This window comes from Chrysemys picta, chromosome 17 (assembly GCF_011386835.1).
Source record: "Chrysemys picta bellii isolate R12L10 chromosome 17, ASM1138683v2, whole genome shotgun sequence".
Taxonomy (NCBI): Eukaryota; Metazoa; Chordata; order Testudines; family Emydidae; genus Chrysemys; species Chrysemys picta.
Genome location: NC_088807.1, coordinates 11,303,716 through 11,331,453, shown reverse-complemented (window position 1 = coordinate 11,331,453; position 27,738 = coordinate 11,303,716). Strand labels below are relative to the sequence as shown.

Genomic DNA, 27,738 nt, shown 5'->3' with positions numbered 1-27,738 from the left:
GCATAACTTGTTTGTATATGGGTATAAAGGGGTGTCAAGGTCTAACCAAGGGGATAGTGGAAAATCCCGCCAGTAACTGAGCTGGTTCATTGTCACGAGCATACATGTGTTAGTGTACCTGTAATCACTGAGCCAGGGCATTAGCACTGTTCTTCATCGGCAATAAACCTGACCAAGTTCCTTAGCTGAAGACCAAGTCTGTGGATTTATTGGGGAGTTCAATCAAAGTCTGCTGTCTCTGCTATCTGCGCAGAGCTGGGGCAGCATACAGAGCGAACAAACACACACACAGCCGAACATCTATCAACAGATGCTATGGAAAGAAGGATGTGCTATAGCTGCATCCATAGGTGGAACATCCTCTGTATCAGAAGAACAACAGGATGGCTACCCACCTTCTCTGAACTGTATTTACTTGTGAAGTGTGAAAATGTTTTTAAAGGCTACTGGCCAGTGCTGGCAGGAGCTGAGCTCCTGTGATCCCTGCTGACAGGGGGAGGGACATATGCAAATAGATTTATTCTGCTGACTATAGACCCAGATTATGGTTATTAGTCAGACATTCATCTGAAATTTAGTAATAAGCTTGGTGTTATAGTGTTTCCAAAACCAATGATATGAAACGGGGCTCTGTTTTCCTCAGTAAAATCCTCATATTCTGTGTCAGAAACATCATGTTCTGAAAAGGTTACACAGATTAAAGATATCGATAATTGCCAAGAGGCTGAACACTAATTTTTGGAAAACATACAGATATGATGGCACCACAAACAATATACAGCATAGGTGCTGGAACTAGGGGTGCGGGGATCCAGGCAGTTCTGTCGCATCCCCTAGCTTGAAGTGGTTTCCATTATATACAGGGTTATAGTTTGGTTCAATGGCTTTCAGCATGACCACTATAAAAATTGTTCCAGCTCCCCTGAATACACAGGTAATCTTTTATTTTCCAAAGAAACATCAGTGCAAATTGTTATGGGTTTGACATAAACCAATAATGAGATGCCAAATAACTAGGCTCAATCAACTTTAATTAATCAAAAATTATTAATCAAAATTAGTACAACATAATACAGAAAGGAAAAGTCAATCAATTACCAACCCATCTTGAAGACAGCAGTGCAACTGGTCAAGCTTTCTCAAGACCGGGTGCATTCCCCATCTGTATTTATACCTGACTCAAAGATTGGTTATTCAGTTTAGCAAAGAAACATTAGTATAGGACATTATTTGCTTACTCTTAGCTGCTAATACACCTAATCCAGATAAACTGGAAGTTAGCAATGAAAAAAATTACTTTCATCATTAATAGCTCTGTTTGTGAGACTCCAGTACAGTTCCATTCCTTATTTGGGGATCCACCTCTGCAGCATTAGCAATATTTGTAACTATAATTTCACAGGGAATGTTATTCCAAATCACCTTTCTTCTAACTGCAAAGTGTTCTGTGACTTTGATTCAGTCTGGTCAACAGTGCCATGAAGCAGCACAGGGCTTTGGCTGTGTTCGGTCAAGAAAACGGAACATCATGGCATTTTAAATTGATTACTCTTCTTTAATTGAACAAACTCTCATTGTTGTTTCTTTGTGGGAATTTTTAAAGAATGGATAAACCTTTCCTGAGAATGAACAATCATTAAATGTGAACAACACAGACCTGTCAGTTACATTGAAAAAGGTCACCCGCCCATCTTGGTAATTAAGGTAAACTCCAATTTTCTGGGGTTTTTTCTGCACCGTGACCTGGGTCCATGGATCTGTTTTTGCCCAATAATCTCTCCCACTCAGACCCAGAGCCCAGAATCCCTCTTTAGGGGATAAGGAAAGTTTTCCTTTTCTCTGTATTGATTCTTTGGCCACTCCCAGGTCCCAGTCACTGATCTGCTTAACGTCCACCTCCCAGTAGTGCTTTCCAGAAGAGAATCCTATCAAACCCAGCACACAGACAGTCGAATCAAACCTCTCTGGATTTGCTGGAACTTTTTGAGGTTGGGCTTCATGTTTCAAACTCTTCTTATCCCCAGCAAAGGAGAGGTTGGGGTGGGCTGTTCCGGCATCAAGAGTGATGTCATCTGAAAAGAGAGATTGGGTTGTCAAAAGCACTGGTCTAATGTCAGTCTAAGCTGGGATAAGGGAAGTTTACAGGGTGGGCCCCATCCTGTACACCCTTCTCAGGTGGGAGTTTTGCCTCATTGAAGCCTGCTTGGCAATGTTTTTGTTGTATTGAAATTCTTCAGATATGAGAGTTGTCTGAATTTCACACAAAACTGAAAGTGATTCTGAACTATTTGGTGGCATTCTCCAGGGGGATATAGCCAAATTCATCCAACATTTAGCAACACTGGAATTCACAAAACACTTATTCAGCTTCTGCCTAATCTTGCAGGCACATAAATTCCCTAAGCGCCTAAGTATCCACCATTAAAGTGCCCAAGGTGCCTAAACTTTGGCAGCTGGGCCTTCACTCAGCCACCTCACTCCTGACATTGCCCAGCAGCTTGGCACTTAACACATGCAGGATTCATAAACTAGGTGCAGCCCTGCCTAGCCTGCCTTTGGGGTCTGATCCAGTAGATGTGCTCAGATGAGGTGAAACCCTTATATGTGCTTAAAGTTTAGTACTTGCTTAAATACCCTGCTGAACTGGGACCTTGGGAAAAAAGAAATATTAATCTTCGAACAGACAATCAGACTATAGAGAAGAAAATTACTGTGCCTGTTATGTTGGATCATTATACTTCCCCACTGCATTCACAGTTGTACTATCAGTGTTATAATGGACTATTTTAGTAATGAAAATAATGTTTTGTTGGTTAGCTGGAGGTGCATATTGAGAATTAGGACTCATAAATTCTATTCCCCTCTGTGACACTGACCCATTCAATGAGTTTCAAATAATTTAATCATTTTCTGTAAACTGTGTATACTTCCAAACTCAATGAGGGATAGATCGGGCTGGAAAGAGCTTGGAGATGATCAGAAGAATATTGCAATAAAATGCAAATTACTGTCACATTCTCATATCCATATCTGCCATAAATCACCATGATTGCACCTGTCTTTCATCATCCCCTTAATGAACATCACTCAGTATCATATTCTTTTTTTCCAACATCACCATCAATCATAAGTCAACACCTCTACTAATTTTTCACCACTGTCTTCATCAGTATCAATGCCATCACAATCCCACATATTTCACTCCTGGTCACAACTACCCACCTTCATAACCCCTGTCAACATTACTCATCTTAGTATGATTAATGGAGTCACCATCACCACCTTATCTGTGCTTTTACCCTGCTCCAAATCCTGAGGCCCCGATTTAGGATTTCCTCAGTCCTTACTCACATCTCTCAGTGAGGGTTAATTCTGATCTCACATCTGTGCAAATTAGGAGTGACTTCACATAGATCCATGAAGTTACACAGGTGTGAAATTAGTACTAGGTCAGAATCAGGTCCTGATATAAATGGGAGTTTTGCCTAAGTAAAGACTGTGTATAAATTGAGTATGGATCTCAGGATTTGTTCTCAGCATAACAATATTTTATTATATGTTTCTAGTTTGGTTAATGCATTAAGACAATGATTTCTTAATACTGGAAAAAATGTGCATTCTGTTACCTGTCTCATTACGAGCCTTTCTCCATTCTGAAATCAGATAAGAAATAACAGACATTGAATTAAAAGAGGCCCATACTAAAGATTTTCCTGCCTCTGGCAGTAGAATATTAAAATACACACAGGAAAAGTTCCTGATAGACGTAGTACACCATACCTACATGTGAGCTTTACTGAACTCCAATTATTAGAAACCTGAGCAAGGGTTGTGCACTGTCGGTCTGCAGAGAAGCCAATGTCTCATTTCATCATGTAACCTGCCTTTTTTGGGGTGCTGGTATGTTTTCAACTTTTTCTTACACAAACCAAACTCCCTCACACTCCCTCCACCCCCGCACACTGTTTCAGACCACCAGATTCTCTCCAACAACAATTTGGACACTGCTATTATTATTTAATTTGTTGGTTTGGGTGCGACAATATGCACCAAATGAGATGGGGACTAGGGCCCAGGTCCACAAAGAGTCTTTCTTTCCCCTAATCTACCTAGTGAGGCTACACGAGCAGGGCCTTGACTACTGGATCATCAGGACACACTGGGATTGGGCTTAAGGCTGCAACCCAATCACCAATTACCCTCCCTTTTCAGGGATCTCTCAGTAGCTTGGGAGACCCCGTGATGGAGTCTGAACAATGGAGGCTGTAATGAAGTAGCTTCCAAATCGCCTCACCCTCTCATCATAATATTTCCCCTCCAGTTGCTCCTCTTACCCACGTCGGATTTTTCTATGAGCTGGAGTGCTTCCACCCTGCTACTAGATAGATTCCCGATAAGTAACATTCTCTTAACTGGGGTAGGAGTTTTATCTACATCTAAGCTGTTAAAAAGGGCACATACAAAATGCCAACTCAAATAGAACAGATTTTTCTCTCTCAGGAACAGCCTGAAAATGGGAGAAAACTTGTTAACTGGTTTCCAAAAGATATTAAGCAGCTGAAAGGTTTTAAAATACACAATAGCAATTGTCACACCATTGCCTACACCTGGATGGGAAACATACTGAACTATTCACTCTGTATTTTAAAGAAGCCTTTATTGGAGTTGCAGGAACAAACCATTCCAATGTGCAGAAAGAATAACAAATAAGACAGGTGACCACTTGGCTTAAAAGAGAAATCTTCAGTGAGCTTAAACACAAAAACGAAGCTTACAAGAAGTGGAAAACTTGGACTGATGACTAGGGAGGAGTATAAAAATATTGCTCAAGAATGCAGGGGTGTAATCAGGAGCGCCAAAGCACAACTGGAATTGCAGCTAGCAAGGGATGGGAAGGGTAACAAGAAGAGTTTTTACAGGTAAGTTAGCAACAAGAAGAAGGTCAGGGAAAGTGTGGGAACCTTACTGAATCTGGGAGGCAACCTAGTGACAAGTGATGTGGAAAAAGCTGAAGTACTCAATGCTTTTGTTTGCCTCAGTCTTCACAGACAAGGTCAGCTCTCAGACTGCTGCACTGGGCAACACATTATGGGGAACAGGTGAGCAGCCCTCAGTGGTGAAAGAACAGGTTAAGGACTATTTAGAAAAGCTGGACATGCACAAATCCATGGGGCTGGATTCAATGCATCTGAGGGTGCTGAGGGAGTTGGCTGATTTAATTGCAGAGCCATTGGCCATTATCTCTGAAAACTCGTGGTGATAGGGGGAGGTCCAGGACGACTGGTAAAACACAAATATAATGCCCATTTTTAAATAAGTGAAGGAGAATCTGGGGAACGACAGACAGGTCAGCCTCACCTCAGTCCCTGGAAAAATCATGGAGCAGGTCCTCAAGGAATCCATTTTAAAGCACTTGGAGGAGAGGAATGTGATCAGAAACAGTCAACATGGATTCACCAAAGGCAAGTCATGCCTGACCAACCTGATTGCCTTCTATGATGAGATAACTGGCTCTGTGGATATGGTGAAAGCAGTGGACATGATATATCTTGATTTTAGCAAAGCTTTTGATACAGTCTCCCACAGTATTCTTGCCAGCAAATTAAAAAAGTATAGATTGGATGAATGGACGCTAAGGTGGATATAAAGCTGGTTAGATTGTCAGGCTCAACAGGTAGTGATCAATGGCTCAATGTCTAGTTGGCAGCTGGTATCAAGCGGAGTGCCCCAGGGGTCAGTCCAGGGGCCAGTTTTGTTCAATATCTTCATTAATGATCTGGATGATGGGATGGATTGCACCCTCAGCAAGTTCATGGATGAGACCAATCTGGAGGGAGAGGTAGATATGCTAGAGGGTAGGAATAGGGTCCAGAGTGACCTAGACAAATTGGAGGATTGGGCCAAAAGAAATCTGATGAGGTTCAACAAGGACAAGTGCAGAGTCCTGCATATGGGATGGAAGAATCCCATGCACTGATACAGGCTGGGAACCGACCGGCTAAGCAGCAGTTCTGCAGAAAAGGACGTGGGGATTACAATGGACAAGAAGCTGGATATGAGTCAACAGTGTGCCCTTGTTGCCAAGAAGGCTAATGGTATTTTGGGCTGTATTAGTAACATTGCCAGCAGATCGAGGGAAGTGATTATTCCCCTCTATTCAGCACTGGTGAGGCCACATCTGGAGTATTGCCTCCAGTTTTGGACCCCCCCCACTACAGAAACGATATGGACAAATTTGAGAGAGTCCAGCGGAGGGCAATGAAAATGATTAGGGGGCTGGGGCACATGACTTATGAGGAGAGGCTGAGGGAACTGGGATTATTTAGTCTGCAGAAGAAAAGAGTGAGGGGGGATTTGATAGCAGCCATCAACTACCTGAAAGAGAGTTCCAAAGAAGATGTAGCTAGGCTGTTCTCTGGAATGGCAGATCACAGAACAAGGAGCAATGGTCTCAAGTTGCAGTTGTGGGGGAGGTTTAGGTTGGATATTAGGAAACACTATATCACTAGGAGGGTGGTGAAGCACTGGAATGGGTTACCTAGGGAGGTGGTGGAATCTCCATCCTTAGAGGATTTGAAGGCCCAGTTTGACAAAGCCCTGACTGGGATGATTTAGTTGGGGTTGGTCCTGCTTTGAGTAGGTGGTTGGACTAGATGACCTCCTGAGGTGTCTTCCAATCCTAATCTTCTATGATTCTACATATAAACACAAACCAACACACGTTAAACAGTAACAGTTTCTTCTGTGTGGTGATGAAACTTGGCTCCTTGGTTTGATAGCCCCAGAAGGGTGTGTGATGGGGTTAATGCCCCATCCACTTGGTTATGGTGTTACACAAATTACCACAGCAATGTCTCTCCATACTCCCCTGTAGCCAAGGGTCAACTGAAAAGGAGAGAAATGAGGGGGGGACCCCATCTTCCTCTGATCTCCAGACTCCCCAGCCTGCTGAGAGGTGGAGCACCTTTGTTTGGTCCATGCATGGCTAACGTAGGGCCTTGCCTTGGGACCAGATCTGACAATCCTCTGCAGACTGGATTTCAGTCACCCCACAGGATTTGCACCTTTTCCTGGCTCAGGGGCTTCCGGGAACCCCCCAAGCTGGGCCAGTCATCGTGAGTCTCAAGGCAGTACTGGGGATTTCTGGGAGCCCACAGTTTGGGCCCTCCAAGCTACCCCACACACTTCCCCTTGCTGAGTCTCTGTGCCTGTCTCTGCTCCCTCACAGCGAGCCCTGATTCCCCAGCCCCTCCTTGTAGCCCTTGTCTCTGGTGGTAGTTTCTCTTCCCTCCATGGGGCTCAGCCTGGCTAGGTTTGTCCCCATGTCATGGTGGGGCCCCACCCTTCACAGCCCCTGGCCCTTCCACCCTGACTGACCCCAACCCCATTCACCAGCCCCAACCAATCACCACCCCTCACCCCACCCGCTCATCGCCCCTGGCCCTGCCCTCTCATCGCCCCTGATGCTGCCTTGCTCACTGCCCCTCACCCTGCTCAGCAGCCACACTCTCTCAGCAACCCTGGCCTCATTCCCTCACTACCCCTTAGCCAGTCCCTTGCCCCATCCTCCTCCCCACACTTTACCCCATCCCTCCCAGACCCCTCACTGCCACTTGCCCTGCCCACATTTTTCCTTGCCCCACCATCTTCATTGACCCTGGCCTTGCCTCCCTCACCATCCCTCTCCCCGACTCCATTACCATCCCTTGACCCATGCCTGCAGTCCTGTCTCTGGTGCTGGGTTCACTGACCTATGGAGGGCCCTGAAAGGCTGGGTCTGTCACTGTGTCATGGAGGTTTTCTTCTCTCAGGGCTGACCCCCGCCAGCTCACTTGGCCACTCCCCACTCTTTCATGTGGCTCTTTTCTCCCTCGCCTTCCCCCCAGCTACTCTCCCCTGCTGCTGCTCTCACTGTCTCCTTTCCCAGCATGCACAGAGGCTGGGACCTGAGGTGAGCTCCCTGATTGGCCCCGCTGTCTGATCAATCAGAATGACTTGGGCTGTGGGATACTTCAGAGTGGCCCTGTTCCAGAGTTCTCTGATTGGCCAGAGGTCCTCTCAATCCCAGGGTCCTGACTCCTCCTTGGCCCCCTCCTCTCTCCTGCCATGGGGAGCGGCCAGCCAAACAAACCCACCAAGTTTTAGTGAGGGGCCAACTGTCCCCTTACAGCAACATATCACTTTTAGGCTCCTAGCCATGCAATGGAATTTACAAGGCCTCAGTTAGGTGCCAGCCTCCTTATTCACTGCATGGTGTAGCTTGTAATTAATAAATTAATCTATTATATGATAGTAATGGGTTAACCAATATTGCAAGATTTAAAGCTGAAATGCAAGAAACCTACAGGCTTAGTCCTGTAAAATATTTAGTTTAGCCAAATTAGGCCTTAGGACTTAGGATAAGTCATAGTATACAAATATGAGCATAAGTAAGTTAATAATAAATCTGTTGAGCTTGTGTCTATGTTTGTATGCTGATTTTTTGAAAAATAACTGCTGAGTTTGGATAATAATGTCTGAGGAAACCACAAACTAACTGCTGGTATCTAGGGTGTAATGTTAGAGACATCCTTAAGGTATCCACATGTTACTATGGTGATCAAGTTACATAAATGTTAACAAGTTAAAAGAAGAAATATCCATGTGCCCTATCATGTGAAGAGTCCCCCGAGAATATCAGAGTGACACTCTCAAAGATGGACATGTGAGGTCAACCCTATATGCATAACTTATTATGAATAGGATCTGGCAGATGGCTGGAGGTCATCGTTTCCTGGAGGTCTTCATTTCCTGACCCTCAATAACAGCCAGACACCACTGCACTTCTTCAGGATTCCATATGAATATGAAAGAATTAGAAATACTGGTGCTGGACACTTTGTTTTTTCTAGCCATTTCCATTTATGCAACAGTTATATTAGTTGTGATTTTCTATATGAAAAGACTTTAATAAATGTAGATCTGATTAAACATGATCATGGTTTCTCGCTTTCTCATCAAGTCTCCCACAATGATGCTAGCTGGCATGGTGAAGAGATAGGTGCTTAACAATGGGTTCCACAAAAGCCAGTGCACTAAGCAGGGTGCCATTTAATTTAATGAATGGGATATGCTAAGCCCTGCCCCCTCAGGGAGTTCGGCACCTCAGTCTGCGCTGGAGGGAGGTGCCTAAGCCGTATCTCAAAAGAAAAGCAGCAGTGTGTGCCTATCTGCACACAAAATGGCTGGAGAGGAGGACAATCTCCCTTTTAACCTTTAACCCAGTGGTTACAGCACTCACCCAGAATGGGGGAGACCTAGCTCTCACCCTCAGCCTGAGGTACAGTAGGGATTAGAACTTGACTTTCCCACCTCCCAATCCTAATCACTGGGCTGAAGGTTATAAGGGAGGTCCAGAGCAGTGGCTAAAGAACACTCAGTGACACTTTGGGAGGGGGTGGGAAGAGGAGTAATGAAGGATTCTGTTTCCATCCTACACTTCAATTCTGAGCTGGCTCCTCAGTGGAATATTCCCACCATGCAGAATACATCATCTTAAAGGATTCTCTAAACTATTATCATTACCAGCAAATCCCATGGTAAATACAGAAGGCACGTAGTATTGCTGCCAAGCCATGCCCCCTTTTTCCTGGCCAAACACCTTGCACTAGGCCAGAAGGAGCTGATATAGGAGAATGTATAGTGCTTGTACACTATACAAAGATTCCCCAGTGCAAGGGGATATCGCTAGAGCTCAGTTCCATTGATCTTTGTGGACATTTGTGTAGTAAGAGCAGCATGAAGAAGCTACAATGTGGATCAGAATCTAACATTTTTTTTTAATTCAAAGAGCAACTATTCCACAGTCATGTGCAACCTTTAAAATAGATATAATTTTATCAACTCAAAATGATTTTCCCAATGACTAACACACACCATATCCTATCATGAAAAAAAATAATCCCATAGAAAATTTCTGCTAGCCTCCTACAAACACTCAATGATAAAATTAACAGAGCAGGAGGCATACCATTATGGAATGTCCATAATTTCCAGTGATTCTGGAAAATCCGTCCTTCAATTTTAGACCACAGAGGAAACAAATACAATTATTCTAGGGCAATAAATCAACTTGGTGTGAGAGAAACTCATCACAGTTCCCTTATGGGGTTTAAAAGAAATCTGCAAAGTAATTCACCCTCCTTGAATTGAGCAAAGGCAATGAAATGAAGAAATATCTGTTTTCATTTCGGAACATTCTTCTGAAGGATAGCAGCAGTTGAGAAATGAAAGAGAACTTACCAAGTTCATTCTGGAGTTGGTCTGCAAAAGAACAGTACGGTTTCCATTAGAGATTGGTGAACAACCAATCATCAGCTGCCAGTTTTCTCTTTCCTACACACCACACCTGATCCATCACCCAGATCTAGTAACAATTCAGAATCTTGCATTCCATAACTAACCCCACCCCCCCAAAAAAGAAAATAAGCCCTGTGTTCGCACATAACTGCAGACTCACCCAATGACTCCTTTTTACCAATTCCCATCTCCCAGCCCCCGTTACCACACCATATTGGCTACAGCTTAAAGCCTTGGTGTCTTGAAAAAACTACTGTGGTACCAACAAATACAAGTAAATGGTGTTAAGGAGAAGGAGTAATGAAAGGTTCTGTTTGCATCCTATCCTCCAATTCTGAGCTTTCTCTGCAGTGGGATGTTCCAATTGTGACCAATACAACAGCTTGAAGGATCTTTTAAACTGTTTTCGTTACCAATAGATCCCTGGAGTAGTGCAGAAGACAGATTGTATGAATGCGGAGCCATGCCCCCCTTTTTCGGGACAAACACCTTGCACTGGGCCAGAAGGAGGTGATATAGGAGCATGTATAGTGCCTGTACACCAAACAAAGGTTCCCTAATGCTAGGGGAAACCCCTAGAGCTCAGATCCATTGATTTTGGGGGACATTCATGTAGTTAGAGCAGCATGAAGAAGTTGCAGAATCTGACAGAAAGCATTTTTTTTTTATTCAAAGAGCTACTATTCCACAAAAACAACGAGGAGTCTGGTGGCACCTTAAAGACTAACAGATTTATTTAGGCATAAGCTTTCATGGGTAAAAACCTCACTTCTTCAGATGCATAGAGTGAAAGTTACAGATGCAGGCATTATATACTGACACAGGGAGAGCAGGGAGTTACTTCGCAAGTGGAGAACCAGTGTTGACAGGGCCAATTCAATCAGGGTGGATGTAGTCCACTCCCAATAATAGATGAGGAGGTGTCAATTCCAGGAGAGAAAAAGCTGCTTCTGTAATGAACCAGCCACTCCCAGTCCCTATTCAAGCCCAGATTAATGGTGTTAAATTTGCAAATGAATTTTAGTTCTGCTGTTTCTCTTTGAAGTCTGGTTCTGAAGTTTTTTTGTTCAATGATAGTGACTTTTAAATCTGTAACAGAATGACCAGGGAGATTGAAGTGTTCACTTACTGGCTTTTGTATGTTACCATTCCTGATGTCCGATTTGTGTCCATTTATTCTTTTGCAGAGGGACTGTCCGGTTTGGCCAATGTACATGGCAGAGGGGCATTGCTGGCACATGTTGGCATTTTATGGAGATATCCCATCTCCTAGAACTGGAAGGGACCTTGAAAGGTCATCAAGTCCAGCCCCCTGCCTTCACTAGCAGGACCAAGTACTGATTTTGCCCCAGATGCCCAAGTGGCCCCCTCAAGGATTGAACTCACAACCCTGGGTTTAAAAGGCCAATGCTCAAACCACTGAGCTATCCCTCCCCCTATATATATATATATATATATAACAGGCATATATAACATTAGTAGATGTGCAGGTGAATGAGCCCTTGATGGTGTGGCTGATGTGGTTGGGTCCTCTGATGGTGTTGCCAGAGTAGATATGGGGACAGAGTAGGCAACGAGGTTTGCTACAGGGATTGGTTCCTGGGTTGGTGTTTCTGTGGTGTGGTGTGTAGTTGCTGGTGAGTATTTGCTTCAAGTTGGGGGGTTGTCTATAAGTGAGGACTGGCCTGCCTTCCAAGGTCTGTGAGAGTGAGGGATCATTTTCCAGGATAGGTTGTAGATCGTGGATAATGCGCTGGAGAGGTTTTAGCTGGGGGCTGTATGTGATGGACAGTGGTGTTCTGTTATTGTCCTTGTTGGGCCTGTCCTGTACTAGGTGATTTCTGGGTACCCATCTTCCTCTATCAATCTGTTTCCTCACTTCCCCAGGTGGGTATTGTAGATTTAAGAATTCTTGATAAAGATCTTGTAGGTGTTTGTCTCTGTCTGAGGGGTTGGAGCAAATTCGGTTGTATCTTAGGGCTTGGCTGTAGACAATGGATCGTGTGATGTGTCTTGGATGGAAGCTGGAGGCATGTAGGTACGTATAGTGGTCAGTAGGTTTCCGGTATAAGGTGGTGTTTATGTGACCATCACTTATTTGCACTGTAGTGTCCAGGAAGTGGATCTCTTGTGTGGACTGGTCCAGACTGAGGTTGATGGTGGGGTGGAAATTGTTGAAGTCCAGGTGGAATTCTTCAAGGGCCTCCTTTCCATGGGTCCATATGATGAAGATGTCATCAATGTAGCGCAAGTAGAGGAGGGGCACTAGGGGACGAGAGCTGAGGAAGCGTTGTTCTAAGTCAGCCATAAAAATGTTGGCATACTGTGGGGTCATGCGGGTATCCATAACAGTGCCACTGACTTGAAGGTATAAGTTCAATGCATTGGTGTTCTTCCTGAAAACACCATCCTGGCCACCATGGATGTAGAAGCACTTTACACCAATATTCCACATGAGGATGGACTACAAGCTGTCAGGAACAGTAACCCTGATGAGGCCACAGCACGCCTGGTGGCTGAGCTTTGTGACTTTGTCCTCACCCACAACTACTTCAGATTTGGGGACAATTTATACCTTCAAGTCAGTGGCATTGCTATGGGTACCCACATGACCCCACAGTAAAATAGAAAGACCTGTTCAGAGTCTAAGGCCTTGGCTACACTTGCAAGTTACAGCACTGTAAAGCCTCCCCCGGTGCTGTAACTCACTCCCCGTCCACACTGGTAGGGCACTTACAGCGCTGTATCTCCCTGGGTACACCACTGCAGGTATTCCACATCTCCGAGAGGAATAACATCTGCAGCGGAGTGGCTAAGACTCACGGGTGTGAGTGTAAACGCTTGCAGCGCTGTACTAATCACCTTGTCAAGTGGCCAATCCTCTCCATTGTTGTGACCGGCTGCAGGAATGCGGAAGTGTCGGTTTCAAAGCTTGTACCACAGAGAAAAGCAAACAGTTTGCAGCTTGCTTCGAGTGAGTAAATGAATGAGCAGGGGGCTGGGAGTTCGGATCTTGCACAACAGAGAGCTGACATGCTCCAAAAAGCACTCTCTCTCCCCCCACACTCCCTGTCACAATCCACCCCCCCCATTTTGAAAAGCACGTTGCAGCCACATGAATGCTGGGATAGCTGCCCATAATGCACCGCTCCCAACACTGCTGCAAATGTTGCAAGTGTGGCCACACCACTGTGCTGTCAGCTATCAGTGGACAGACTGCAGCGCTTTTCCCTACTCAGCTGTATGAAGACAGGTTTACCTCACAGCGCTGCACAACAGCTGCAAGTGTAGCCAAGGCCAAGCCAAGTGTAGCTCCCTTTTGCTGTTGCACATCTCAAAGTAAATTTTCAATAGTGTATACAGATTGTTAATATGTAATTTGAGATCTCCTGTGTCCAGACAACGTATATCTCCGGTTGACTTAATTTGGAGTTGTGGGAGCTCACTCTTCTGAAAATCAGGGGAAAGCTCTCTGAAGTGGGAGATGCCCAACAAATGGTAAGTATAACAAAAAAAATGTGATCCCTAGGCAGTAAAAGACATTTCTGAGCTAAGAAATATATTACATTTTTTTCAGTTGTAGAGGTTTTCTCTTATTTTCTTTTCTTTCTGTTTATTTATACTTTTGTTTATTTCATTTTATTTTATTTGGGTGAAACCAGTGGGCAATCCCATACCTACCATATTTTTCCTTCAGTGTTTCTGACAAACAAATCAATGTTTCAGCATTCACAAATAGACTACACTCAGCCTCAGATAAGCACAAATAGCTCCTATGGAAATTAGCAGAGATGGTCACAGGGTTACTTGGAACAGAATTGTTCTTTTGTTAAAAAATGGACAAAGAATGTAACTGCTCTTCTGAGCTCAAGATCCTCCTACATACACAGAAAAGCCATGTCTAACCAGGGCCCCTGGTTACAGCACTCACCCAGGATGTGGGCAACCCAGTTCTTACCCTATATCTGTAGTGGATTAGAGATTTGAACCTGCGTTTCCCACCTCTCACCTGAGTGCCCTAATCACTGGGCTCAAGGTTGTAATAGCGGTCCGGAGCTGCAGCTAAAGAACTCTCAGTGAAACTTTGTGTGTAGGGAGAAGGAATAATGAAACTCCTAGAGCTCAGATCCATTGATTTTTGGGGACATTTGTGTAGTTAGTGCAGCATGAAGAAGATGCAATGTGGCTCAGAATCTGACATTATAGAGTGCAACACTTAAAATAGATAAATTTTAGCAACTCAAAATGATTTCACCAATTACTAACACACACCATATCATGAAAAAAAAATACACCATGAAAATAGTAACCTCATAGAAAATTTCTGCCAGCCTCTTACATACAGTCAAAGATAAAATCAACAGAAGAATTATCTGCTTTGATTTATAACATTATTCTGAAGGATAGTAGCAGGTGAGAAATCAAAGAGAACTTACGAAGTTCGGTCTGGAGTTGGTCTGCAAAAGAAAAGTGTGATTTCAATTACAAATTTGGTGAACAGGTTTTACCTTACTTCATTAAGGGAGCTGTCTCTGCAGACTTCCCCAATCATCAACTGCCACTTTTCTCTTTCATCTCCTTTCCTGTACACAACTCTTGATTCATCTTCCAGATCTACTAACTACTCAGAGTCTTGCATTTCAGAACTAAACAAAGCAAAGGCCCTGTGATCTCACAAAACTGGAGAACCAGCCCACACCCCACTGACTCCAATTTACACATGTTCTTCTCCCAACCACCCATTACCACAGAATGCTTATTGACAAAGGATTAAACACTGAGTTTGTTTAAGGTATTATAGTGACACCTACAATCTACCAGTAATTTGTGCTCAGTCTGATTAACACTAAACTCAAAATGCAAAGTAAACCTAATGTTCTGTTTCTTAAGCTTGTCAGAAAAACAAACATATTTTTTCTTTCAAAATAATACAAGTCTTTCAATATGCAAAATGTGCTGTAGATCCCAAACTAAAGTAATGCATAGATTCCCTGCACTCCTGTACGTCCTTTGTGACACTCGGTACTTCTACATAGAATCATAGAACACTAGGGTTAGAATGGACCGCAAGGATCATCTAGTCTAACCCCGGCCACGATGCGGAATTGGTTTTGTCTAAAGCATCCAAGACATATGGCTATCCAGCCTCCTTTTGAAAACTTCCAGTGAAGGAGCTTCCACGACTTCTCTGGGCATTTTATCCCATTGTCCTACTGTTCTTACAATTGTTTTCCATCTTTTATATGACAGATTTAAGTGGCTAGGCAGCAGTTCTGAAGAAAAGGACTTAGGGGTTACAGTGGATGAGAAGCTGGATATGAGTCAACAGTGTGCCCTTGTTGCCAATGACATTTTGGGCTGTATAGGTAGGAGCATTGCCAACAGATTGATGGACGTGATCATTCCCCTCTATTCGGCATTGGGGAGGCCTCATCTGGCATACTGTGTCCAGTTTTGGGCCCCACACTACAAGAAGGATGTGGAAAAATTGGAAAGAGTCCATCAGAGGGCAACAAAAATGATTAGGGGTCTGGAGCACATGATTTATGAGGCGAGGCTGAGGGAACTGAGATTATTTAGTCTGCAGAAGAGAAGAATGAGGTGGGATTTGATAGCAGCTTTCAACTACATGAAAGGGGCTTCCAAAGAGGATGGAACTAGACTGTTCTCAGTGGTAGCAGATGACAGAACAAGGAGTAATGATGTCAAGTTGCATTTGGGCAGATTTAGATTCAATATTAGGAAAAACTTTTTCACTAGGAGGGTGGTGAAGCACTGGAATGGGTTACCTAGGGAGGTGGTGGAATCTCCTTCCTTAGAGGTTTTTAAGGTCAGGCTTGACAAAGCCCTGGCTGGGATGATTTAGTTGGAGATTGGTCCTGCTTTGAGCAGGGGGTTGGACTAGATGACCTCCTGAGGTCCCTTCCAACCCTGATATTCGATGGTTCTATGATTTGAAGACTGTTATCCTTTCCCCTCTTCATCTCCTCTTTTCCAAACTACACATACCCAGTTCCTTCACCCTTTGCTCCTATGATTCGCATTCCATCCTTTTAATCATCTTTGTCTCTTGCCTCTGGATCCTTTCCAGTTTCTCTACGACCTTTCTATATATGGGTGACCAAAATTGGACACAGAATTCCAACTGAGGCCTAACCAGTGTTGAGTAGATTTCTACTGTTATCGCCCATGACCTGCATGCTATGCGTCTGTTAATGCAACTAAAATTGCATTTGCTTTTTTTTGCAAAAGCATTATGTTGTTGACTCATGATGAGTTTGTGATCCACCACAACTCCCAGATCTGTCTCAGCAGTGCTGCTGCCAAGCTAGTTATCCCCCATTTCTGGTTTTTGTTTCCTAAGTGTAGCACTTTTCATTTGTCTTTGTTGAATTTCATTTTGTTGTCTATAGCCCAGTTCTCCAATTTATCCAGATCCCTGTGAATTTTAGCTCTGTCCTCCAAAGTGTTTGAAACCCTCCTAGCTTTGTGTCATCTGCAAAGTTGATCAGTATGCCCTCTATTCATATATCCACGTCTTTAATAAAGATGTTAAATAACACCGGACTCAGAATAGATCCCTGTGGAACCCGACTTGGGACCTCCTTTCACTCATTCCATTAATAGATACACTTTGTGATTGTTTAATCAATTATTTATCCACTTAATGGTCATTTCACTGAACCCGCATTTCTCCAGTCTACTTGTCAGAATGTCTTGTGGGACTGTGTCAAAAGCCTTGCTAAAGTCCAGATAGATTATGTCCATCACATTTCCCCTATCCACAAAACTAGTTACCCTGTCAAAGAAGAAATCAAACTGTTTTGGCATGATTTATTCTTAGTAAATCCATGCTTGGTGCTAGTGATTATTCCTTCATCCTCCAGGTATTAGCAAATTAAATATTTTATACATTGCTCTAATATCTTCCCAGTTATCAATGTCAGGCTGACTGTTCTATAGTTACTCAGCTCTTCCTTTTCTCCCTTTTTAAATATGGGCACTACCTTGTACCTTCTCCAGTTTTTTGGGACCGCTCCTGTCATCCATGAATTTACAAATATTATTGCCAGTGGCTTTGAGATTTCTTCAGCTAATTCCTTCAGCATCCTGGGGTGAGTAGCATCAGACCCTGCTGACTTGAATTCATTCAAATTAGTCAGAATATCTCTGATGTGTTCTTTACTTATCCTGATCTGCATTCCTTCCCCTTTATTATCTAGGGCTAGTCACCAAGTCACATGTTATTTTTTGTGTGACGATTGAAGCAAAGTAGGCATTGAACAGTGCCATCTTCTTATAATTTTCTGTTACCAGCTCACCTTCTTCACTGAGCAATGGACTCATATCATCCCTGAATTTTCTTTTTGTCTGAAACCCCACTTCTTGTTGTTGCTAACATTTCTTGCCAACTGTAACTCATTCCTGGCCTTGGCTTTCCTGATCTTGTCCCTACTCACTTAAGCTATTCCCATGTATACTTCCTGGGTGACTTTCCCCTCCTTCCATTTCCTGTGTGTATCCCTTTTAGTTTTTAGACAACTAAAAAGTTCCTTGTGCAGCCACATTGGTCTCCTTTGGCTCTTCTCTGAATTGGAATAGCTTGATATTGAGCCTCTGGAATTACACCATTTAACAACTGCCAGTCCTCCTTTGACCCCTTTTCTTTCTAATTGGTCTCTGCATGGGACCTTGACTACTATTTTTCTGAATTTGTTGAAATCTGCATAGTAGCTGGGAGGTGTCATTTCCAGCTTCAGTGTATGAACACATGACAGGTCTGCTCGAGATTGTGCCTAAAAACAGTGGTATGGATGCAGTGGCCAAGGGGAGTGAATGAGCCCTCTGACCAAGTACATACCAATGGAGTTGGGCAGCATTTTAATTGAGTGTCTGTCATAAACATACAACTAAGGGTAGCATACCTTATAAGAGGTTAATTCCTCTTTTACCTGTAAAGGGTTAAGAAGCTCAGGTAATCTAGCTGACACCTGACCCAAAGGACCAATAAGGGGACAAGATACTTTCAAATCTGGGGCGGAGGAGGCTTGAGTCCTGTGGTTTCCCAGATGAGCTCCCCAGCCCAAGTTTGACACATCTGTCACCAGTGACAGAGATGGCTGTGGAGCGGCAAAGGGAACCTCTGAGCACACCTCCTGAGCATCGATCCACCACCGGAGGGAGTCAAGGACCGGGAGAGGCAGGGTCACGATCCTATCTAAGCTGTCCCGGGCTGAGCGATACAGTGACGCGGTCAAAGCCTGAGTTTGGCGTGCTGTGCCATGTGTCCAAGAAGTTTCAGGCAGTTCCTCACTGTAGTGGTGGAGAACTGTCTGAGGCCTCAAATTATATCATTCAGGGCCTGACACCTTGCCTCTGGCAGGTATGCCCTGGCTTGGGTCGAGTCCAGTACTGCCCCTATAAACTCTATCCTCTGGATGGGAGACAGAGTTGATTTTGCTTCATTTAGAAGTAGACCCAGGCTGGTGAAGGTGGTTCTGATTAATCTGATCTGAGCTTCCACTTGGGTCCTGGAGAGGCCTTTGATCAGCCAGTCATTGAGGTATGGCAATACAACTGCCATGCACTTGGTGAAGACTTGAGGTGCTGCTGACAGGCCGAACAGGAGGACTGTAAATTGGTAGTCTATACTGTTGATCACAAACCTGAGGTACTTCCTGTGGGGCAGAGTGATTGTGATATGAAAATATGCATCCTTCAAGTCAAGGGTCGCATACCAGTCTGCTGGATCTAGTGAGGGGATGATGGAGGCCAAGGAGACCATGTGGAATCTGAGTTTCTTCACAAACTTGTTGAATTCTCACAGGTCCAGGATAGGCCTGAGGCCACCTTTGGCTTTTGGTGGATTCTGCCACTGTGGTGGCCACACTTGGGGCTCTCACCTTTCTCTCTCTGACCTTGATCTTCAGCTCCTACTCCTCCTAGATCGGTAGGAGTCAGACTCTGACTCCAAGGTCTCTGAGACTGAAGACCATGGAGGAGCCAAGCTTTGGTGCCTCGAGCGTCGAGAACTTGGGGAGCGAGTAGGTTCTCCGTCCAAGTGGGCTGGTGCCAAAGAACATGGAGAGGGTGAGTGACTGGACATCATTGCCGGCTTTCCTCTTGACTGCACCTGGGGGCAGGGTGGGACGCCAGTGCTGAAGGTTACTCCCTCCTCGGGTGCAGCAGGTCCCAAGCAGCTTTGAAAGCTTCTGGCATTGAAGGGAGAGGTAGCTGCTTGACCATACAGACAAGTGACCGTGGGGGGCCCGGACTCAATTGCCTCGCTTGGGCAGGAGTCAATGCGGCCCCAATAGGGGATCTGGAGTTGTGGCCCGCCTGTGCTCTTACTTCTCTGGATTTAGCCGGAGGTGAGCGACTGTCTGACTTCTTTTTCTTCTGAGGCCCCGGCGAGTGGGATCAGTGCCTGCGCTCTGGTGGGCCTCAGGAGGTGCCATGCCAGTGCCGAGCACCCTGGGATGAGTATTTCTCGGCACCGAGCTTAACGACAGTGCTGGGGCACTCCACGTTGAGGAGAAAGTGTTAGGAGCTAAGTATCAGAGGGGTAGCCGTGTTAGTCTGAATCTGTAAAAAGCAACAGAGGGTCCTGTGGCACCTTTGAGACTAACAGAAGTACTGGGAGCATAAGCTTTCGTGGGTAAGAACCTCACTTCTTCAGATGCATCTGAAGAAGTGAGGTTCTTACCCACGAAAGCTTATGCTCCCAGTACTTCTGTTAGGAGCTGTGTCCCTTTGGCCCAGGTCCAAATGGGGGCATAGAGCTGCCTCCATGAGGATCACTTTAAGCCGCTGTTCCCTTTCTTTAAGAGTTCTAGAGCGGAACTCATGGCAGATCTTACAGAGATCCTTTTGGTGACCCTCCCCTAGGCATCGTAACACGAGGACTGTGGATCACTCTTTGGTTTGCGCTTTGTGCAGGCCACACAGTTTTTAAATCCCAGGGACCGTGGCATACCACGGCTCCAGGGAATCGAAATGGTGGGGACCCCAAACAACTCTAATTACTAATTACTCTAATTACTAATGACTAAGGTAAACTATTGTCATAAACAGACAGTTAAGGGTTAACTCCTCTTTTACCTCTAAAGGGTTAAGAAGCTCACATAGCCTAGCTGACACCTGACCAGAGGAACCAATGAGAAGATCAGATATTTTAAAAGAGGGAGGAGGGAAATCAGTCTTTGTCTGTTCAGAAAAGTTTGTGCTGGGTGAAGGATCCAGGAATCAGCCATCTAACATTTCTTAATAGTAAGTGTTTCGAGAAGGAATGCATTAGATTATGTTTATTTTCTTTTGTGACTTCTTTTTGCATAGAGGGAGAATCAAATTGGGTTTCTTTGTGTAACTAAGGTTTTGTCCAGAGGGACATCCTCTGTGTTTTGAATCTGTTGTCTGTGAGAGTAGCTTGCATGCTAATCTCACAGAGGTATTCCTTTCACCCTTTTTCTTTAATAAAAAGTCATCTTTTAAGAACCTGATTGATTTTCCTTGTTTTAAGATCCAAGGGTTTTTTGGATCTGGGCTCACCAGGAATTGGTGGGAGGTAAATCAGTCCCAATCCTGCCAGAAAAAGGGGGATAAAGACTGGGGAGATATTTTGAGGGAAGAGGAACTCCAAATGGTCCTTTCCCTGTTTATTGTTTAAATCATTTGGTGGTGGCATCTTAGACCTAAGCTGGTAACTAAGCTTAGGGGGTTATCTCATGCAGGTTTCCACATCTGTACCCTAAAGTTCAGAGTGGGGGAGGCACCTTGACAACTATATACAAAGAACTGCAGAATGTGCTTGCTAAGCAAGAGCTACGGGAAGTTCCAGCCAACCGTCACTGGCAGTAAGAAGGAACTGAAGGGGTGGCTGGTCGGCAGGGCTCTATATTGAGCGCCATGAAGGCGCGACTACCAGTGGCACCCAGGCCTACCTGATGAATGCTGCTATGGGAAAAATCTTCTGGCCACCATGCACATGCGCACGTACACACCTGATTGGAATGGACATGAACAAGCACTTGAAGAAGAACTTACTGTTTTCATCAAGGTTTCAGATTCCAAAAGAAAACAACATTTTTACATATTCCTTTTTAAATTTTTATTCTTTTCATTGGGAAAACTAATAGTAAAGGCTGTTTTGCTAAATATATTACTAAAGTATTCCATACATAATCAGAATAAAAGCACTCCACAAATGAAACCTTGGGGACAATTCTGCTCTCAGTTATATAAGTTTGAGTACAGAGTAAGTCCCCTCACTCTCACAAAGTTATATCCACAGGAAGTTTTGTTTTGTTTTGTTTTTTTTCTGAAATAAACACTGAAAAATAGGACCCTATATTTTGTCTAACTGGGTCATGTTTTTTCATAGTTGAGGGCAAAGGGACAAAATCTGCTCTCAGTTGCAATTGTGTGATTCCGGAAAAAAGTCTTGTCATCAGTGGAAAAACTCTGTATTTGAACTTGCATAACAAAGATCAGATAGATGTATAGATAGATAGTCAATGGTAGTTTTCCTTGAGTGAGGATAGCAGGGATAGCCTCTTACTGCAGAAATAAATATTACTCCTATTCCATTATTACTGTTGAGATTTTAGTGACAAATATTTGGGAACATTTCAGAGCAGTGGTTCTCACAATGATTACACCTCTGTGCCTTGCACCTATTTTCTAGAAAACTTTATTGTAGAGGGAGCTGGTATGGATCCTTATATTTAGGTTGCCTAATTCTAATATAAAATACTTTGTGTGATCTATTTGAGAAACTCTGACACCTCCATTTTTTGGATTAGCCCTGAAAATTCAACGGGGGGAAAACTGTTCAACTAGGGTTGCACCTTTTCTTTCCCCCATGAAATTCTTTCAGGTTTTGTTGAGATATAAACTGTGATTAGCAACAGAGGATCCTGTGGCACCTTTAAGACTAACAGAAGTATTAGGAGCATAAGCTTTCGTGGGTAAGAACCTCACTTCTTCAGATGCAAGGGAGGTTCTTATCCACGAAAGCTTATGCTCCCAATACTTCTGTTAGTCTTAAAGGTGCCACAGGACCCTCTGTTGCTTTTTACAGATTCAGACTAACACAGCTACCCCTCTGATACTTGAAACTGTGATTAGATATTAAACCCTACAATTATTTTATACAGATATAAACCTAAATCTCTTTTTATGTATAAACCAAAGTGTTTTGTATCTATGAATTTAGGGCTTTGTACCTGTCAAATTAAAATGTTCTCTATAATTAGATTAAATCTTAGTGGGGGTATGTCTACACTTACCCGGTAGTTCGGCGGCGAGCAATCGAACTTCTGGGTTCGACTTATCGTGTCTTGTCTGGACGCGATAAGTCGAACCAGAAAGTGCTCGCCGTCGACTGCGGTACTCCAGCTAGACGAGAGGAGTACCGCGGAGTCGACGGGGGAGCCTGCCTGCCGCGTGTGGACCGAGGTAAGATCGAACTAAAGTACTTCGAACTTCAGCTACGTTATTCACGTAGCTGAAGTTGCGTACCTTAGTTCAATTTGGGGGGTTAGTGTAGACCAAGCCTAAGTTACCAAAGGTTGGAATATATTTAATCAGTGAAGGAGTGTTTAATCCCTGGCTCTGACCCTGCTGATCCACAGTAATTGTTTCCACATTCACAAAGCAGGTCTAGTAGTAATGGACAAGGAATTTTTGCTATGTGTTTTGTGAGAGGTGCTGTAATAAAGCTGAACTTGATATTTAGGTCAATAAGATTCATTTGTTCTCACAGACAGCTCAATTGCAGATGTCTTTAGCTTATTGATGAGATATCTGGGCTAGAACTCAGTTAGATCAATTGTGGAAAGGAGTTTCTTGTCTTCAACAGTATATACAAAAAGGGGGTTTTGGAGTCAGGAGTGCATCGAGATACAGTCACTTCCCCAGTCTTCAGATCTGTAGAGTAATGTATGAAAATTTATTTTCTGTATTTGGTAATGTTCTGGGTTAATCTTTGACTAATGATCTTTGACTACCTACATTCCAAGTGTGCCCCATATTTGACAATTTGTGTTATTTTAAAAATTCAGATATGGAAGCATAGAACATTAGTGTTGGAAGAGACCTCAGGAGGTCATCTAGTCCAACCCCCTTCTCAAAGCAGGACTAACATCAACTAAATCATCCCAGCCAGGGCTTTGTCAATCTGGGCCTTAAAAACCTCCCTAGGTAACCCATTCCAGTGCTTCACCACCCTTCCAGTGAAATAGTGTTTCCTAATATCAAACCTAGACCTCCCCCACTGCAACTTGAGACCATCGCTCCTTGTTCTGTCATCTGCCACCACTGAGAACAGCCCAGATCTATCCTCTTTGGAACGCCCCCCCCCTTCAGGTAGTTGAAGGCTGCTATCAAATCCATCCTCACTGTTCTTTTCTGCCAACTGAAAAAGCCCAGTTCCCTCAGCCTCCCCTCATAAGTCATCTGTCCCAGCCCCCTGATCATTTTTGTTGCCCTCCACTGGACTCTCTCCAATCCTTTCTGTAGTGGGGGCCCCAAAACTAGACACTATATTCCAGATTTGGCCTCACCAGTGCCAAATAGAGGGGAATAATCACTTCCCTTGATCTGCGAGCAATGCTCCTACTAGTGCAGCTCAATATGCTGTTAGCCATCTTGGCAACAAGGGCTCACTGTTGACTCATATCCAGCTTCTCATCCACTGTAATCCCCAGTAACAAAGCTGTTAAAAATCACTATAAAGATTATGAATAGTGCAAACACACTTAGTTGTAAAGGTTTAAACTGACTCCTGAATCATGCAACAGTGGGTTTTGGTGAGTTCAGAACAAGGAGGACATTCCCTAAAGCTGAGGTTTCCCTTCAAATTAAGTGTTATATAAGAAAATGATAAAATGTTGGGTGGGAGTTGGGGGGGGGGGGATTGCCATGGCCAATGAAATCTACAAATTAATGGGTATGGAACACTTCTATAAACTCTGCTTAAGCTACCTGAGATTCTGGTTAACAGACAAAAATCCTAGAGATGTCACTATAAAGCGACAATTGGCAGACCGATATTCAGACAGTTGGCCTGAATTTCACAGAAAATCTAACAGAGAGGGAATGGGATAAGAAGACAGACATCAGGCTCAAGCTGAAACCCACACTGATCAAGGAGGTAAAACACCTCTCAGAAGTCATAGGATGGGTGGGGAAATGTGGTGTTTCATAAGTGGCCAGTGTTATCACTTTATCCAGGATTAACCACACTGCCCACAGGCTGCAAAGGTGTAGGCCTCACAGACTTAACTGTGTGATTGAGTCTCTGGAGGATAGAATTACACAGCCAGTATGCTGATGGCATATCAGGTTCCTGTGAGCCATTCACACCGCAAAAAAGTGGTTACCTACCTCTCTGTAACTGTTGTCCTTTGAGGTGTGTTGCACATGGTCATTCTAATTTAGATGTGTGTGCACCCCGAGCACAGGTATAGGGGATTTTCCCTCTAGAAGTATCCGTCAGTTTGGCTCTGATGCCCCCTGGTGCCGCGCACTCATAGCGCTGGTATAAGGAGGCCCCATCATGCCCACACTCCTCATTTTCTTCTTTCTGACCTCTCCAAGGCGGGTCTTGGAATTGACATGTGCAATATCTCTCAAAGAACAACAGTTATAGAGAGGTAGGTAACCGTTTTTCTTCTTCAAGTGCTTGCCAATGTCCATTTAGATTTTGGTGACTAGCAAGCAGTAGACTCGGAAATGGCCTCAGCGATAACAGACAAGCCAACTTAGAACCGCTTGGCCAAAGTGGGCATTGTCTCTAGCCTGCTGCATTATGGCGTACTGCATCAAGAATGTGTGCTCCGAGAACCAAGTCACTGCTCTGCATGTGTCCTGGATTCGGACCTGGGCTAGGAATGCTGCCAAAAAGGCTTGGGACCTCATGAAGATGACAGTTAAGTTCAATGGAGGGGGAATGCCTATGAGGTCATACCGCATTCGTTTGCAGGATGTGACCCAAGATGAAATCCTTTAGGCAGAGACAGGAAGCATGTTCATTCTGTCAGTAATTGCTATGAAGAGCTGTGGTGACCTACAAAATGGTTTGGTCCTTTCAATATAAAGGTCAGAGCACGTCTGATGTCCTGGGATGCAGGTGTTGCTCTTCTCTATTGCATGTGGTGTAGGGAAAAGACTGTCAGGAAGATTGACTGGTTGTAATGGAATTGGGAAACAACCTTCATAAGAAACTTCAGGTGTGGTCAAAGCTGTATCTTGTCCTTAAAGAAAACTGTATAGGAGGGCTCTGCCATGAGGGCTTGAATGTCTGAAACCTTCCTGACCAAAGTAATTGCTACCATGAAGGCTACCTTACACCAAAGGTGTAGCGGAGAGCACATCACCAGCGGTTCAAAGGGTGACCCTGTTAGTTTTGACAGGACAAGCTTCAAGTCCATGGAGGGATAGGTTCTCTTATCTGCGGGAATGTCCTCTCTAGACCTTTGAGGAAACGGATCACCATTTCATGTGAAAAGAGCAATCTATTGTCAACCTTTGGGTGGAATGCTGAAATGGCTGTCAGGTGGACCTTTAGAGTGGAAAGGGCTACACCCTGTTCTTTCAACAATAAAAGGTGGTCCAAGATAAGCTGGATTGAAGTTTGCATTGGCAGGACTCCCTGAGCTGAAGACCAGAGAACTTTGCACAGTAAGCTGACCTTGTGGAAGGCTTCCTGCTGCCCAGGAGAATCTTGTGAACCTGTTCTGAACAAGCTCATTCTGCAGGGTTCAGCCATGCAGATTCCAGGCAATCATATGCAGGGAGCCCAGGTTTGGGTGGAGCGAGTCTTGTGAGATCAGGTCTGGATACAAAGGGAGACATGTTAGGGAGATTCCCAAACCTGAGCCGTCTTTTGTAGGTGACAAATCTGAGGAATTGTCACAGATTGAGGTGTCACTAGAGGAGGTTTTGGAATTAATTGAGAAACTTAACAAGTCACCGGGACCAGATGGCATTCACCCAAGAGTTCTAAAAGAACTCAAATGTGAAATTGCAGAACTATTAACTATGGTTTGTAACCTGTCCTTTACATCAGCTTCTGTACCCAATGCCTGGAAGATAGCTAATGGAATGCCAATATTTAAAATGGGCTGTAGAGGTGATCCTGGCAATTACAGACCGGTTACTCTAATGTCAGTACTTGGATCTCCAAGGAGGTGAGGTACAGAAAGGAATTTGATGCATCTCTTGTGTTCCTGACTCAGAAGAAAAAGACTTGTGGACAATCCGTACCTACGAACAGAACATGACATGGTGTTCTTAATTAGAATCAGAGGAGAACAGAAACAGAAGGAACACCAAACAATGTTGTATTATCTCATCCACATGCCACTCTTCAATGCCCCAGAGAATTTGAGCTTTGGCAAACCTTCACAGTGGACAGACTGGAAGCAGAGTTTTGCAAGATTTCAAATGGTAAAAAAGCTTCACAATGAAATGGGAGATACACAGGTTTCTTCTCTACTTTATGCTATGCGGAAGCTGGCAGAGCATATCTTTAAATCCTTTTACTTTATTAAAGACTGTCAGAAAGATGACTATGTAAGGGTTTGGCTATGTATTATGCATACCTTACCCCTCAAAGAAATGTGTTTTATGAAAGAGCATGTTTCCACCAGGGAAGTCAGGAACCAGGGGAAAATATTGAATGTTTTATAAGAACTCTGAATAGATTGGCTGAAAACTGATTTTGTAAAACATGAAAATATCAGAGAGAGGCTGGTTAGTGGGTTAACAGACAAAACCCTTTCACAGCAGCTTCAGATAAAAAGAGACCTAACCCTATACACAGCTATTGAAATAGCAAAGCAGTCTGAGCTGGTGAGACAGAAAAACCAGAAGTAACTGACCAAACCTGAAAATCAAGAAATTAGCTTAGAAGTTATTAACAGATGCAGCAGGAATGCTAAAAGCTATTACCGTAAGACCCCTGAGGCAAGGAGAGAGAACTCCTAACCTAAGAGGGACAAATGCCTAGATGCACAAGAAAAAACGAGGAGTACTTGTGGCACCTTAGAGCAGTGGTCTCCAAACTTTTTTGATCACACACCCCTATCAGCAAAAAAATTTTGAGCACACCCCCCCTGCTGTGCTGGCTCTACCATTTTTGCTGAAGCAAAAAAAAAAAAAAGCTTGGACTCCCACCCGAACTGATGAAGCAAAAAGTAAAAACTATTTCCCCATGCTAATTTTTCCCCCTACTGTTACTCACACCTTCCTGTCAACTGTTTGAAATGGGCCATCCTGATTATCACTACTAAAGTTTTTTTTCCTCCTGCTGATACCGGTAATAGCCCACCTTAATTGATTGTTCTTGTTACAGTTGGTATGGCAACACCCATTTTTTCATGTTCTCTGTGTATATCC

General features: G+C 43.9%; 1 protein-coding gene across 3 annotated transcripts in view; it reads right to left on the bottom strand.

Annotated features, from left to right (window-relative positions):
• Positions 1 to 1,014: 1,014 nt before the first annotated feature.
• Positions 1,015 to 27,738, bottom strand: part of LOC112060585 (butyrophilin subfamily 1 member A1-like) — a 98,755-nt gene continuing 72,031 nt past the window's right edge. For all 3 annotated transcript variants that reach the window (XM_065571442.1, XM_065571441.1, XM_065571444.1), the window contains 4 exons: positions 14,775 to 14,795; positions 10,282 to 10,302; positions 3,627 to 3,653; positions 1,015 to 2,072 (listed from right to left, as the gene is read on the bottom strand). In XM_065571442.1, the coding sequence (XP_065427514.1) occupies positions 1,546 to 2,072; positions 3,627 to 3,653; positions 10,282 to 10,302; positions 14,775 to 14,795 (596 nt within the window). In that variant the 3' untranslated portion in view covers positions 1,015 to 1,545. The remainder of the gene's footprint in view (positions 2,073 to 3,626; positions 3,654 to 10,281; positions 10,303 to 14,774; positions 14,796 to 27,738) is intronic.